The following is a 15,805-nucleotide window of genomic DNA, read 5'->3' as shown; positions in this document are numbered from 1 at the left end:
CCCCAGCGTCTTCTCGCTAAGGCAACCGGTGTGGAATACGGACACTCAACATGTGTGCTGGAGCACTGCTGGTCGCGCCACTTTCAGAATGTGACCAGGGTTCTTTACATTATTCAATACGGTCGGCATGGTCCACCAACAATCACTGGGTGCAACGTCCCCCAGCTCGTCCGCGGAGCGGTCACTCTTCACTTTGCTAGATCGAGCCGATATGGGTATGCTGATCTCTATTCAGAATGGATTCTGCCGCTCGGCGTTACTGCTTAATTGAGCCTAGGGCACTCACCAACCGACCATGCCGACCCGCAGAGAAAGGAGATACTCGCGACAAGAGCCCAATCGAAACGGTCAGCCGCTGCACCAGGAGGGATAAGATGACCAGACCAGAATCCGGGGGATGACGGGTTGAGCCTTTTTCGATGCACGCCACGCGGTTCGGCAAGCACCGTTTGCAACGCTGTTCTGGCGAGCAGGCACGCGAGGCGCCCTGTAAAGACCTCCAACTCGCGTCAGTGATGCACCGAGGTTGCTCCCCAAGCGCAGAGCAGGCCCTCTTGCAAGAACCCCTATGACGCTGATAGTATTGTGCATCCATTCTTCGTGCGACATACATCTGGGGACTTTTCATTTGAAGGCGGGTCTGCAGCTTGACCAGACAGTTCCCCACTGCGCTGACTGCGCTGCGGCCTTATCCTCCTTTCCGAACGGTCGTTCCCCGAGTGGTCGAGACGATGCAGCCGCTCCCATTGTTGGTACATCCTACCACCCTCGAGACACGCCTGGCTAGGCATACGCTAGATCGGGGGACGGAGTGCTTCTTTGCGATAAACGTACCGGATGGCGCAGCAATCTGTGTAGACTCAGCAGCTTTCCCAACCTTAGAGTACACACGCGACCTCACTATGGCAGGAACCGAGTGTACCATAGTAGGGCTGCGCCCATGCACTGCCGCTCATTTGAATAGCAGTGGCCTTACCACTGTGGATCCCCGAAGGCCAGCAGCAGTAGGCTGTTTAGACAATGTGTGCCGCACACAGGGGGTTGGCAATTCAAGTGGAGCATGATATCTTTGGCCATTGGTCATTCGCCCTAGGACCCCCTATCTCGTGACCACCGGGTGTGCTAGATGTTCACTCATAGACCTGCCTGCTACGGAAGGCTCCTCATAAGATTCTGTCGGGCCTTACTTCCGTCCTTGCAGGTCAGAGATGTTCCAGGAGAAAGGTATTCTTAGAAGCCGGCTGATTGAAGATACAGAACGCGGAGGAGACTTCAGGCTGTGCGTTGCTTTTAGTCGTCTCGAGCTTTGCACCGGTAGGCAATCCGCATTGGACAATGTCTCACTGACATGTTCAGTGACGGTGACAGGTGATCAAGAGGGCTGACCTACCCGCGGGCCCAAGCAGGCCCCCTATCGCCGCCCTCCGGTGGCTGCTTTACGAGATACAAAATACCAAAATGCTGGTAGTGAGACATCAGAATCCATCAACTTGGTTCTAGGGCACGTTTCGTGAGACACCAGACCGCGATAAACATAGAAAGGTCATCAGACATCAGAGGTCGCAAGATGAACGTTGATGGCTATCTAGGAAACCAGTGCGTCGAACCCTGGAACGCAACGAGGGGTCCCACCCTTAGATCAAGGTACTTCCACTATAGTACATACGGTACAGGCGACACAACGCAATGTTACGACGCGCGCGGCCCCCGCTCCGGTTGATGCTACGCAGATGCCTCACAGACGCACTGACCTTTGCGATATCTCACGAAGACTTCCTCCTATGGGTGTGTCTCGTTTGTAACTGCGAGAATTGGTATTGTGACATCCTTTAACAAGACCGTCACCTTCACATTACATTTAGTCAGAATATGCAATAGTTGGGCGGCACAAACTGATTTCTAGGCTTTAAAAAAAAAAAAGCAAGACATCCTGGAATTGTCTACAGGGACCGTCGGCTATCCAAACAGCCCTGGGAGTGAAGCCGCTCAAACTGGCATCATCCTTGCAGCCAGGCTTGATCTTGGCGGAAGCCGTTGGCACTGTCGAAATAAGCTTCAGCCCAAATCTGGTTTCTCTCATCTCCTCTTTTGCCTCACGCACCACACTTGTCCAGGAGCATCTATCTCTGTGCTCTGCACGGAGAGGACGTGTTGTCGAGACGGACTGTGTCTGAACAATTTGCAGTTCTTTCTTGCGCCACGATGAGGAAGGGTCTTGCTCCTTCAGCACCAGAGACATCTTTGCGGCGACGAGGAGGAGAAAGAGGTGACGTCCTCGACTTGTCTCTTGGCAGCAGAATCCTGTTCCCTCCAACGGCTCCCATGCGTTAAAAAGGGGCTCTGACGATCTGCGAGAGTCCGCAATCCCCTACCAACCCAGCGTCTGTGGGCTCGCGTGGGTGGTTCCTTTGCCGCCAAGCGCCGCTGGGGTACACTCTTGGGCCGCCTGGCCCCCAATCTATTCGTGATGGGATTCAGCTCCCATGCCAGGCACACTCGAAGGATTTGGACGATCTACGATGCTAGCATCCGTTGCATGTAGTGGTCGCCAGGTTCCCCGGGAAGGAAGACCTCGCCTTCAGCCACCACACGGGTGCGCGGGTGTGGGTGGGTGTATTTGCGCGGGCCAGGCTCCCATCTTTGATACCAATCTAAGAAACAGAGATGCATGCGAAGGGCCGACATCACCCATCCGGCCTATTCGAATTACGCCGGGCTGAGGGGTAATGGAGCAACCAACATCCACGCTCGCATCCACTATCACTCTTTGGTTGTATCTGACCCTTGATTTCAGTTTATTCCAAAAGCACCGTCTCAAAAGTCGTCCGTCTGGCAATCGACCATTCTGGTGCACGGCAGCGAAATGATCTCTATCCTGAACCTTTGGGGGGTTTGGTTTGGAGACCTGGTTCATTGGTAACCTGATAGTGGCTGCCCCATCCATAGCCATATGCAGCTTGTCTATCTGCTACCGGACGTCATCTCCATAGAAGTGCCGCAGAGAGCTGTGTGGCGAGGCTTATTTCACGGCACCTCGCGGTCCTCCAGGCGCCGACCACAGCACGTCACTTGTGTCTTTTTAAGGAATTTTTGCATGCACAGCAGAATTGGCGGGACTCGATCCAGTAGGCGCAGCTCGGATGCTTGCATGCTGCATGCTGCTGCAGATGTAGTCACTGATCCCCTCTCTTGCGATGACCCCTCGCATAGGACGGTACTTGGGTACCTTTTTTTTTGTTTCTCCTTCATGGCGACCAACGAGCAGCCTGTCCGCCTGTGCGTGCCATTCTTGCTAGGGGGGAGGGGGCACCCCCCCCCCATGGCCCGTTCAATGCGGCCTGCTCAGGCTAGGGAAGTGGGCCGTGGCTGCAGGCGTTTCTTCGGCCATGCCCTTGTCCATTTCTGGAATGTCGTCTGCTAGAGGCGGCCGTTCATCAGGCCAGAGGCGCGTCTTACCCCTTCGGCTGCTGCGTGCCTGGACGTCTAGGCTCGGAACGTCGAGCCCATTTGCCCTTACTAGCTCATGCACCCTTTCCAAGGACAATGGGAAACTAGACGTCGGCGCGGCCAAGAGCAGCGGCTTGCTACCGTTGGAAAGTCCCAGGTTTCAAAACATTCAACTGGTGGAGCAGGTCATTCAGTACGAGGCGGGCATGCGGGGCCGTCCAAACCCCACCTCGCTTGCGACTTCGGATATTTGACGCTTCGAGCACTCGGTTGTCAGAGCGGTAGCAAGTAGTGCGCACAGGGTGATGGAAATTCACTAGATAACTTATCGACTCGTTCGATTGTTGTGTGCAATCGCCATAGTCAAGAATGGAAGCCGCCGACACCAGCAGACAGAAAAAAAAGCCAGGCGGGGCGGCGTGTGTGTGTGTGTGTGTGTTGATTGACGCCTTTCCATCGCACAGACATTACACCCGCCCACCAGCCTTGAGATGTGCAAACACAGACGAGGTCGGCAGCATTGAGCTGTGCGTGACCCCTTTTGGGAGGTCGAAGAATGAGCCTGCTCATGGTTTGGTGGTCTCGCACAATTGGCTCGAATGCCTCACGTCTCATCTCCCCTCCTACACCCCCCCCCTTTAAACCCCTTCCAAAAGCCGAGGTGGGTGCGGGCCCTCGCGAGGTATGCGACCTCCAAACACTCTCTGCCGTCGCCTGTGTCTGCCATAATGGTCACGCTGCACCCGCTCATCGAATTTTGGGGCAGGGTGTGTCGGATTAACCTCTGCCAAAAGCTGCATACCCGTGTCACTCACAAGGACAGGACCAGATCCTGCTAAGCGGTGCTGCTGGGCCATAGTCCATGTACCCTACACACACAGTGCGATGGCAGCACGGTATGTTGTTCAGTAAGGTCATGTTCTTCTTATCCCACCCCTAGCATGTGCAGTGCCTCGTCTGCACATGGAGAGGCGCATGAGCAGTCTCTCTGTTTGTCTCTCTGCTGCGCAGTCTCCGAACCTCCATCGCACCTACAGAACGGTGCCGCTATAACCCGAGGTCTAAGACATTAAGTCTTGAGGTATATATACACATATAAATATACTGTGTGTGTGTACACGCACATAACAAGGCTTGACCATTACCGTGCGACCTATCTGGCCTCATCAGGAGAGTGTCTCCCTTCTCTGTTACTGGATTGGGGAGAAAGGGGGTGGGGTGGGAGAAGAGAAAAAGAGGAGGAGCCGGCTCTGGCTGCTGCCGCTGCTACCACTCACTACTAACTACCATAGTACTACGGTACGTACATGCCATGCTACGGTGCGGAGTAGTACCACAGTTGTAGCATGTACCCTCTCAACTTACACTCTCATAAAGCAGACACAGCTACTGGGACACCCCTGACTGCCACCCCTGGTCCTATTTTTCTGCAATTCTCCACCGAGAAAACAATCACCCACCCTCTTACTCGAAGCCCCTGGTCTTGAGCAATCTCGTGAACCGAATTTTGTTTTGCCCGGCCCCCATGCCCGCCATACCATTCCGTTTTGATCACCTATCGCCCGTCTGGCCCAACGGTCGTCGAGAAAATTGGCGGGCCTGCAGCCTCGATGAGCTTGTCGGGTTTTTTTTTGCTCGAATCACATACCCCTGCGCTCCTCGAAAGGACAAGGGGGGCCAGGAACTGCACCGAGCTCCATGAGCGCGAAAGGACCCCAGCCTTCCGGAGTTGGTTCTGATAGAGAGAGAGAGAGAGCAAAGAGCCACTGGAGAAAGTTCTCACACACACACACACACACACACACACACGCACGCACGCACACACAGAGAGAGAGAGACCGAGAGAAAGTAAAGGAGGGAGGAGAGCGTCAAGCCAATCTTCCACCTTTTCATCCGATTCCCACCGGGTTGCAGACGGGCAGCACATCCTCCAGCAGCAGGCCGTCTTTCTTCTTCTTCCTCTTTTTGTTGCTCCTCGTCTCGTCCAAAAGAGAGAGAGAGAGAGAGAGAGAAGAGGGGAGGGGTTCGTTGGTAATTTCCGCGGCACGTCTTCTACCCCTCGTCGTGCAGATACGATACCGTCTTATATGCGACGCGGTCGGTCCAGACAGAGCCTGCTGGAGGGGTCGCGCGGGTGAGCTCTGTCTTGCATCTATCTCCGATCCACTCTGGCCCAGGTCCTGGGTTGCATGGTTGTGGCCCACTAGCCAGGAGTTCCTTGATCCTTCGGCAGAACATTTCAGGGAAGACGGCAAGTGTTTGGCCAGTCCAATGAATTCACAAACTTTATGCTCGGATCCCCTAGCGCCCCAAAGGCCCCCTGATGCAATCAATATTTCCTGCTGCTGCTGCTACTACTGCTGTCACTACTGCTGCTGCTGCTGAGTTCCCACTTTTTTTTTTTTGCCCGCCTTCGGTCAAACGTTCAGGGCAGTCGGCCGCAATTTTTTTTTCTAATTTTTTATTTATTTCAAGGGTAAGTGCTAGTCTTCTTGGAGAATTTGTTGTTACAGGTACCAGCCATCTGACTTCTCTAACTTTTAATTGTTTTAATTCTTCAACCAGGAGAGAAGAAGTATCTTGAAAGACCCTGGCGCACCCTATGGGAGAGAAAGTTGGTACCATAGTACCGCGACAAGGCGCCTGGCCAGAGAGGAGGGTGGAGGAAAGGGGAGGGGCAGACCTTGCGATGTACATGTCCGTCCGGCCGACCTCCATAGTAAGGTGGGCTCACGTTGTATTCCATATGCCGTAAGTATCTCAACTCACAGCAACCCCCTGCTGCTCACCTGCCAGATCGCCGCGGCCTCCCTTCTCCTTCCCTGTACGGTTACATGTACATACGGATACGTACTGTACAGTATACTAAACACAGGAGAGCTGCCCTCGATTGTGTGCATCTCTGGCCCTAAGTGCGGTCCACCGTCAAAGAACTCACTACTTGCCCCTGTTATCCACTTCCTGGCTCCTCAATCACCATACACCCCTGACCGTGGCCGCCCGTTGCCCGTCTGTGTGTGTGTGGGTGTGTGTGTGTGTGTGTGGTGGGTGTGGGTGTGCATGGGAGGGAGAGAGCAAAAGAGCAAGAGAGAGAGAGAGAGAGAGAGAGAGAGAAAAGAGGAGAGAAGAGAGAGCCTGCTACTGCTGCCGCTGCTGGCCCCATCGGCCCTGCTCCACCCCCAGGATAGTGCCGGCGGCTTTCATAAAAACTCCCCCCCACCAATATCTACCGTATCATTTCCATACAAGTACCACTTGTTTTCTGCAGACCTTTGGTAGGGCCACTCGTTCACTCCATGCTAACTTACATCTCTCCGTTTCGTCTGTTGGGAACATTCAACCTCATCCTGTCTCAACTGCCTGGGCGACAAGGCTGTATACAAGTCGCAGATCCCCTCGAACTTTGCGTGGCGAGTCCAGCTTTGGTTCTCCTATAGGAAGAGAAGGAGGAGAAGAAGAAGAAGAAGGAAAATCAGCTATTGTAACGGTCGCGCTTGGGCCGTCTCTATGTGTGTGTCTGTGTGTGTGGCTGAATCCGATATATTTCCCCAACCTTTTAGTGGACGTGGGACATCAGGTGGCGACGGCGTGCTATAACACATACCCCCCCCCCCAGGCCAGCCTTTCTTCTTCTTGTTTTCTCTTTACGACCGCGTCGACTCTCCCAACCAAAGTCCACAGATCCAGGAAGACAAAACCCTCCCCCCCCCCCCCCCAAAAAAAAAGAAGAAGAAGAGGTTCAGCAATTCTTCCTGCTGAGCGAGATATGTTCCCATGTGCACCGCAACTTACGCAGTCACCATGGCAGAGTTGAAGGAGCCGGCGTCGCAACACAATCTCTGGTACGGCAGTCCGGTGCAGATGTCGACAAGCCGCCCCAGTCACGCGGCGGACGCAGGGCTCTCGAGTACGGGCTCGAACTCGCCGCAGTCAGGGCGGCCGAGGCAGGGTGGTTGGGGCAGCGTGGACCACCACTCGCAGTACTCCTCATACAGCCGCTACTCCCAGGACGACTCGGCCGCTGACCCCTACGAGCGTCATGCACAACAGCACTCCCTGACGAGCCACCAGAGTTTCCCCAGCCTCAAGAGGCCGTACTCGGCCACCGAGCAGCCCCCGTACCAGGAGATCGTGCAGGACCTGCGCGACGACGGCACCAAGCTCGGCGTCGGCCACGACCACAAGCTCCTGTCGTTCCGGAAGGTGCCCGACAAGCTCACCATCCTCGACGGCCACGGGCGCATCCAGCAGCTCGAGCTGACGGCCCAGCTGCACGGCATGTTCTTCCTGTCCGAGATGCCCACCACCAACAACGACGGCAGCGTGCTGCAGCCGGAGTTGACCTGCTACCGGCGGAACCTCTTCCAGGTCAGCGGCTCGCTGATCACGCCGAGGGGCCCAATGTCTGTCATCACGGAGACGGGAGAAACCGTGCCTGTCAGCGCTACCGAGGTGACCATCTCAGCCATTGAGTCCGTCGACGGTCATCCCGTGCGCCTGATTGTGATTCCCTGGAAGACGCCTCCACCCAACTCGCCAGAGGTCAACCAGGCCCCCGACCAGGAGCCATCGTCCCTACCGCTCATTCCCTTCCAAGACGACGGGAGCGAGTCTGAGGGAGAGTACGCAGTCTACCCAGTCGGGTGGCGACGTCTCCAATTTCGAATGTAAGAAGAACGCGTTGTTATTGCTGTTTGTTGATCCTGCAGGACACTGTTCTCATGACCAGCAAGCAAGCGGTAGAGAGGGAGAAGAGGGAGACAAAGAGAGAACTAGTATGCTAACAAAGAGTCTCTTTTTTTTTTCTTTCCAGTGCGACGGCAAACAATGGAAGGAGAAAAGAGCTCCAGCAGCACTTTGTGGTGCACCTGAAGGTGATGGCAACCCTGGCGAACGGCGCCAAGGCCGTGCTCTCAGAGGCACAGACGGCACCAATCGTCGTGCGAGGACGCAGCCCTCGAAATTTCCAGGCGAGAAAGGAGATCCCGCTCCTGGGCTCCAGCGCTGGGTCGAGAGGCCAGGCGCTGGTGGAGACGGGACTGGGGATCGTGGCAGGACCTCTGTCGGTCAAGACTCAGGACTCCAAAGGAAGGCCTATGAATATAGAGCTACCGCGGACTGCCTTCACCTTTACTGCACCCACTAAGATGCCAGCAAGCCCGATGGCAAGTATGCGATCAAAGTAAGTTGTCTCAATTCCCCATGAAGCCGAACCCACAGAAAGGAGGAGGATGGAAAGGAGGAGGACAAGCGTGATAGGCGGGGAAGAGACTTGATGGGACTCTCTCTCTCTGTCTCATCCTTGTTTTGTCGAAAGAAAGGGGGGGGGGTGGGGAGGAGTGAAATTGATCGAAAATGATTTAACGTGGTCGAACTTTTGATGAGCTGACAGCGGCGCAGTTCATATCCAACATCATGGAATCCAAACATGGCGCCCGCCTCGGGCCCATCGACTTATCCAGCGACGACCATCGCATCCGACCCATACCAGAAGCTGCCACTGTCGGGCACACCAGGATACGCCACCGAAGCCCAAGAACTGCCGTCTCACCTCCCCACCTCGATGCCGTCCATGCAGCTGTCCATGGTCTCCAGCGACCAGCCAGGACAGCACGCCACAGCAGGCGCGTCGTCACAAGCACCCCCAATACGAACGCAGTATGCCTCGTACGTCCAGACGTCCACAGCGCCGGCACCCCTCTCCGCCACCGCCACAGCAACCAGCGGCCTCAGCGTGCCACGGTACGTAGACGACGCCAACCCACGGCCGTCCAAGAGCCCGCGCCACCCGAGCCACCCATCGATCCACGCCGCGTCGATATCGAGCACCGAGTCGTCTAACGAGTACCGATACGGCCCTCCCGCCTACGGCAGCATAAGTAGCACCTCGGCCGAGATCAGCCCCGGCACCTCGCAGCACCACTCCTACTCGACCTCGGCCGCCGCGCCCGACAGCGGCGCCGCGCCGTCGTCCAACACGGCCGCCCAGCCCCCGCGGGACTACTATCCCCCTTCCGCCTCGTGGACCACAACAGCGGGCGAGTCGAGCGCGCCAACCTATGCCAATGGAGAGCACAGGCCTTCGTACTCTTACTCGACGGAGCAGTACAAGACCTCGGCAGGCGTCAAGAACGACCCGCATGCTCCTGCGGCGCCTGTGTATCCCGGCCAGGCGGTGGGCCACTACTCGTGGAACACATCGTAAGGGCTTACCAACGCACAAACTTGAACCATGCTGTGTTGGCAGACAGCACAGCGATAGGCGAGAAGGGGTATTTGGCTACCACAACGAGGGGTAGCGATATCCCAAGTGGCGGTCAAAGTCTCTCTCGCTCCAGAAAGATGCAGGGACGGAGGGGGAGACGTACCAAAGAGAGGGGAAGAGGGTGGGAAAAGAGAGGACTGCCAACTATGGTTGAACCAGAGAATTTTCTCTCTCTGTTTCCTCTGTCTTTCCTCTCTCATGTGCCATGAAAGGAAGAGACGTGGGAAATTCGGCCTGACATGCCAACCGAACCATTCATCCCTCAAACATAACACCACCAGCCGTGCCCGACTTTGAAGCCTCCTTTCGGACCTGTGCAAATCCCCCACACATAGGAGACCACCGCCTTTTTTTGTACACATAATTCCTTCGAGAATACCTACGGCTGCGCGTTTTTCTTCCATGCCCTCACATTTTGTTTGCACGCTCAATCACAATCCACATGAAATAACCGGCGCACAGGCTGGCGTTGGGCATTCTCTGCTGGTTGACGCCTCCCTTGTTTTGCTTCTTTTAATTCGTTTCTTTTCTTCCTTCGTCTGGCGCGACCAGGCCTCCGGGGAGGGGCATACTTGCAAACCCCTTTCCCGTTTGCTTTCGTGCTATATATTGCGAAATCTTCATATTCAACCCCCCCCCCCCCCAACCCATTCATTTCGGATACCAATTTGATCGACGGATTTTGTTTGATGTTTCGTTTATTTTGCTTCGGCTTCTTTTTCTTTCTCTTTTTCCACACTTTGGAGGGACACGAGGAATGGATGGGAATGAGAGAGAGGGGGGGAGGGGGGAGGAGGGAGGGGGGCAGAGAAGGTGGAGAGTCCCATTTCCTCTCTCTCTCGAGGAACATGACGAGGTGCATGAGCAAACATAGGGAAAGGCTGCATACCCGGCGGACTTTTAGGTGCGCGTTTCAAGGTGGACATTCTGGTATCCCTTGCGGCACCGAGGCTTTTTTTGTGAATATTCCTTGAGGGAGAAATCTAGGGACAAAGGGACCTGGGCGGGAAATGTACCCAGGAAGCATGCATGCATTCCATGCACAATGGTGTTTGAATTACTCCATGATAGAGAAGGGAACAGCGGGTTGCGGGAAAGAGGAGGCCGACAAAGCAAAGGAGGAGAGGGGGTCAAGGGAAAGTGTGGGAGGGGAAATAATGGGAAAGATCAGGTAACTGCCGCTGGAGATATATACGTCGTTTGTCAAGTCTTCCATTGTTCGGATATCCGGTCACGGCTCGATCATCATCATCATCATCAGTCGGAGGGCCACAACGTGTGTTTTTTCTGCTTCGTCTGCTTCTTTCCGCTGTGGTATGTCTGTGTGTTTGTGTTTCTAGTTGCAGAGGGACTCAATTGGTGGAGGAGAGAACCACCAGGGGTCAAATGAGAGGACCAAGGCTGTCTGTCGAGCATCGGGTGCAAGAGAAACAGCAGGCGTACCATCACCAACGCCGTACTTGGTGAATAGCCGCGGGAGATGTCCCGAGGGGACAAGTGGCTGGCCATTTCTTCCTGTATCCCGCAGGGACGCTGCTGCGGCAGAATAGGAAGGTTACCAAATGAACATACCTGGTGCTCTCTTACTCGTCCCTTGTGAGCCTCGTCAGCCCTGCTGCTTCTCCTTCTACCGTAGCCGTCGCTGAAGCCTTGTCACCAACTTCAAGGCACGCCAACAAGCACACTCACGCGCGCACACGCACAGACAACAGCATCCAGGGGTCGGGTCCAACGACCCAAGTCAAAGCCAGGGGAAATAACTTGTACCTCTCTGTACACGCCCACGGACCCGCCGCTACAAGAACACCCTGTAGAATAGACGGCCAATGTCCTTTTGGCCACAGTGTGGAGTGGTTCCCAAGTATTGCCTCCTCCTCTCACCACCTCTCTCTTTGCTCCATGCTCGGGGCCGAGGACTTGCTTCTCCGGACCGCCCCCGGACGGGATGTGGAGGCGGAGTAGCTTCGGAGTTGGTATCGCAAGCAGGGGGGGTAAGTTAAACACATCTGTCTGTCGTCCGTGCGCTATTGTTGGAATACCTTGCATGCATAGTACATGTCCAGAACCCCCTCCCTCTCTCCCTTGGAACACCCTATCAAGAGTACAATGATTGTCTCGTCTTATCTCATCATGCAGAAGGCCGGGGGGAGGGGGCCAAACACGAGTAAGGCGGAGGAGGAATGGGGAAGGAGAGTCAAGGTTGGGCGTGTGTGCCGTTTGTGTTCCGCTTTGCATAAGTCACATTGTTAGGTCGCTTTTTACTCGACGGGAGGCCAGGTAAGGAAGTGAAGAAACATAAAAAGTAAAAATAACCTTCAGCAGGGGAGGTTATGGAGAGGGGAAAAGGAAAAGAGAGAGAGGGGGGGGGGGGGAGGATGACGGTTGGGTGAGGAGGCTTCGGACCATGGCCCCCATTGACCATCGCGAACACGACTGCTGCAAGGGAAATGTCGAGCTCGGTTTCATCCTTGATGGAGAAAAAAAAAAAGAAAATGAACAGATTATAGACCGAGAGTGGGCCATATCCTAACCTTGTCTGCATCAAAAGAGACAGGCAATGTCATGAGAAAAGAGAATTGTGGATGACCAAGTTGATTGATAATGGATTGGATGGACACAACAGCTGGGGAGCTGGCGGTGTGAGTGAGAGCTGAACCTTCCAAGTTGGGGGCCCAAGGCCGTCCTGTATCCAATACCTAGTGGCTCTGGTGGGGCCGTGTTCTTTGTACATGATTAGGTCAGCAGTCTCCCAATACCTCACAGCTGGTGGCAGCTGTGCGATATCTCACGACATGGCTATCCTTGCCTTACCCTGGAAAGGAATCTCTGCAGACGTTCCTTCTCCTTCGTTGGGAACAACGGCAGCCAAATCTCCGCGAACCATCCAACGTACCTACAATCTCCCTATGCATCAACCATTGAATCCAAAACACCCAAGATTTTCATACAAACCAAAACCTCAACAGATCCAGGAGTAAAACGAGTCGTAAGCATCAAGGGGACCCAGTCACATAAAATCCACAAATCCCATCCTTATTTGACCAGGGCTGGCCCGTGAAACCCCTGCCACAAGGGCGCCCGGAGCTCCGAGGTGCGAGATAATATCTCGGAGGTGGAGAAGAGAGGGAGAGAGAGAGAGAGAGAGAGAGAGAGAAAGGGCGAGAGAGTGAGGGGTGTGTTGGTCGAGTCGGACTACTGCAATGTCATCCGGACCCTTCGAGGTCCCGAATGCGAAGAGGTAGGTCCCCGTGTTTCCTAGTGGGTAATTGATTGGGGCAGGAAAGGGGAGTCATGGTGGGCTGAACAGACGTGCATGGTCTAGGGTACGGCGCGATGAGCTGTACAGCTCGTCCTCTGATGCCGGAAGTCACAGCCAGGGCGATGACGCCGCTGCTAGAGAGGAGGAGGACAAGGAAGACGACGAGGTGCGGGCGAGGCTGAACGAGCGGCTCTCGAGGCTGCTGGGCCTCGACCTGTCTGCCCCGACGCCCGACCCCAGGCAGTCCTCAGAACCAGCAGTTGCTGAGGGACAGGCGCCGCCAGAGGAGGAGGAGAAACACGAGGAGGAATTTGAGTTTCGGCTCTTCGCCACCTCTGCAAAGACCACTGCGCCGTCAAAGGTGGTCCTGGCTGCCTCTGATGACGGGGAGGCAGAGCAGGGTGAAGGTGGGTTCACAGTGCCCCGGCGGCCCATCGAGTACTATGTGGCAGGGGAGCCGACGGCAGAGCAGCTGGAGAGGTATCGCTGCTCGGCCCTGACGGGGGATGAGATCCTGCTGGGCGCGAGGAAACGGGCCTGGGGCCTGGAGAGGCCATGGAGGGTCATCAAGATGGTGCGCCCCCTGGGGAAAGCCGCGAGAGGGGGTCTGAATGATGTGAAGATCACATCTATCCAGCCTATACAACATGGTGTTGCAGATGAAGACGACAAGGACGAACAAGGGCAGGCAGAGAAGAGCAAACGGCCTGGCAAGAAGCGGAGGATAGCCATGCGGATCAGGATCAAGGCCGAGAAGGAGAAGCGTGAGGCACAGGAGAAGCACAAGATGTCTAAAGAGGAGCACTTGATGGAGAAGAAGAAGAGGCTCAATAGGGAGAAGAAATTGAAACGCAGGGCCAAGGAGAGGGAAAGGAAGATGGCTGCCAAGGGCCAGGAAGGAGGTTCAGCAGCAGCAGCAGCAGCAGCAGCAGCAGCAGCAGCAGACTCTGGCTCGGAGACTGGCTCAGATGAATAAAGGCCATCATATGACTTGATGCGATACATTGCTACACAAATTCCACATGATCTTCGAGTGCTATCTTTTCTTCTATTGCCTATTTGTTTTCTTATTTCCTTTTTTTTTTTTTGAGGGGGGGGGGGGGGGCGAGCAGGCGTATAGCTACCCCACCCGCCACATTCCCCTAGCCACAGTGCGCCACAACGATGTCACTTTTCCAAGTTAACAACAACCTATACGTCGTTGTTGTGACGTTTCGAATTCGAGCTTCATCAGAAAACCCAAGTACGCTTACAGCTTTTTTGCACATCTCCTCCCACTCCTCACCTCTCTCTCTCTCTCTCCCCCTCCCTCCCTTTCATAGGCAGGCCACTTTCCTCACCGGTTCCCAGGGCCAAGGAAGCAATGCATTCACCCTCCCCAATCGACCAACCGTTCCTCAACCCTTGAAACAAAACCCCCAAGCCACGATGGCCGACGACATTCCTCTGGCGTCTCTCTCCCTCACCCACGTCTACTATGTAAGTGTACCGCTAGAACAGGCCTCCTAGAAGGCGTCTCAATCCCCTCTAGCTCTGTCTTACCACGCCCTCTTTCCCCCTCCTCCGCCTCTTTCTCCACAAACATCTGTCATTCTAAACCCCCTCCCCCCAATTGTCGACTTGTCTTCTTCCCAATTCACTCACTCACTCTTCTTTTTCTTTCCACAGGACCCCTCCGACCACATCTCGTACCTCTGCGCCTGGCTCGCCCTCGTCCCCCAGGCCCTCTGCGTCGTCTACGTCACCCTGATCTGGTCCACCCGCGAGGCCGAGGTAGGCCTCATGTTCGCCGGCCAGCTCGCCTGCGAGGCCGTCAACTTTGCCCTGAAGCGCATCATCAAGGAGGAGCGGCCCGAGCGCATCCACCGCACCGGCAAGGGGTACGGCATGCCCAGCAGCCATGCGCAGTTTGTCGCCTTTTGGGCCGTGGCTATGGTCTTGTTTCTCTTGATGCGGCATACGCCCAGCTGGACGGATCACGGGTATGGACCTCGCGGTGGTGGTGGTGCACGATCCGCAGCAGCATCATCATCACGACAGGGACAAGAGCAGGAGCAAGAACAGAATGGGGATGGAGATGATGGTGATGATGATGATGGGACAGCCGCTGGGACGAGGACGAGGAGGAGGAGGAGGACGAACAAGAGTGCCTGGGGTGCAGACTGGGTCATGGTCGAGACATATGCCCACCGGCCCTGGTCCTATACAGAGCGCGCCGTCGCCAGCGTCTTTGTGCTGGCCGTCGCAGCCGCCGTGTCGTGGAGCAGGGTCTACCTGGGCTACCACACAGTCAAACAGGTTCTCGCGGGAACCCTGGCCGGGACCCTGTCGGCGGTGGCTTGGTATGCCGTCACACATGTCGTCAGGGAGGTGGGACTGCTGAGCTGGGCGCTGGAGTCTCCTGTCGCACGGGGTCTGCGCGTCAGGGACCTGGTGGTGAGCGAGGACCTGTCGCAGGCCGGCTGGGAGAAGTGGGAGGACAGGAAGCTTGTTGCTGGCCAGTCGTGGTCGTCGAGAAAGAAGAAGTGAGTGCCTGGTAGGATTTTGAGTCTTGATGAGGTGGTCCAGCTTTTACACCAACTCGATCCTTAAATCAAGTTTACGGTAGTCATGGTTGTATGTGGTAGATAATCATTGCATGCACAGGCAGAATCAGCGATTTCTCTCTCTTGCAGTTAAGGCATTCAAATGTGATTTTGATTGAATTCAATTTCAGGTCGCATCGGCAAGGGTGGTCGCCCCCGGGGGGGAACCAGCTCTTGCAGATGCGACCATAAGCTACCTCTGTGCTTTCAGACTGCTTGCTTCTCACCAGCCACGTTTCCCAATGATAG

At 55.4% G+C, this 15,805-nt stretch overlaps 3 protein-coding genes across 3 annotated transcripts; all 3 read left to right on the top strand.

Annotated features, from left to right (window-relative positions):
• Positions 1-7,248: 7,248 nt before the first annotated feature.
• Nsr1_L (non-self recognition 1_L protein) lies at positions 7,249-9,652 on the top strand (the record flags this gene model as incomplete). Its single annotated transcript, XM_040925050.1, has 4 exons — positions 7,249-7,770; positions 7,816-8,069; positions 8,261-8,629; positions 8,848-9,652. 4 exons carry the CDS (start codon positions 7,249-7,251, stop codon positions 9,650-9,652), a joined length of 1,950 nt encoding a protein of 649 aa, XP_040781823.1.
• Positions 9,653-12,578: 2,926 nt separating this feature from the next.
• On the top strand, positions 12,579-13,960 carry M406DRAFT_354603 (uncharacterized protein). The gene is made up of 3 exons (XM_040922959.1): positions 12,579-12,698; positions 12,758-12,950; positions 13,035-13,960. The coding sequence occupies exons 2-3, from the start codon at positions 12,913-12,915 to the stop codon at positions 13,945-13,947; spliced, it is 951 nt and encodes a 316-aa protein (XP_040781822.1). The 5' UTR covers positions 12,579-12,698; positions 12,758-12,912; the 3' UTR covers positions 13,948-13,960.
• A 439-nt stretch (positions 13,961-14,399) lies between these two features.
• On the top strand, positions 14,400-15,500 carry M406DRAFT_248907 (putative dolichyldiphosphatase; the record flags this gene model as incomplete). The annotated part of the gene is made up of 3 exons (XM_040916573.1): positions 14,400-14,450; positions 14,640-14,967; positions 15,019-15,500. 3 exons carry the CDS (start codon positions 14,400-14,402, stop codon positions 15,498-15,500), a joined length of 861 nt encoding a protein of 286 aa, XP_040781821.1.
• Between the last annotated feature and the right edge of the window lie 305 nt (positions 15,501-15,805).

The sequence above is a fragment of the Cryphonectria parasitica genome, assembly GCF_011745365.1.
Source record: "Cryphonectria parasitica EP155 unplaced genomic scaffold M406scaffold_1, whole genome shotgun sequence".
Taxonomy (NCBI): domain Eukaryota; kingdom Fungi; phylum Ascomycota; class Sordariomycetes; order Diaporthales; family Cryphonectriaceae; genus Cryphonectria; species Cryphonectria parasitica.
This window is presented reverse-complemented; position numbering and strand designations above follow the sequence as displayed.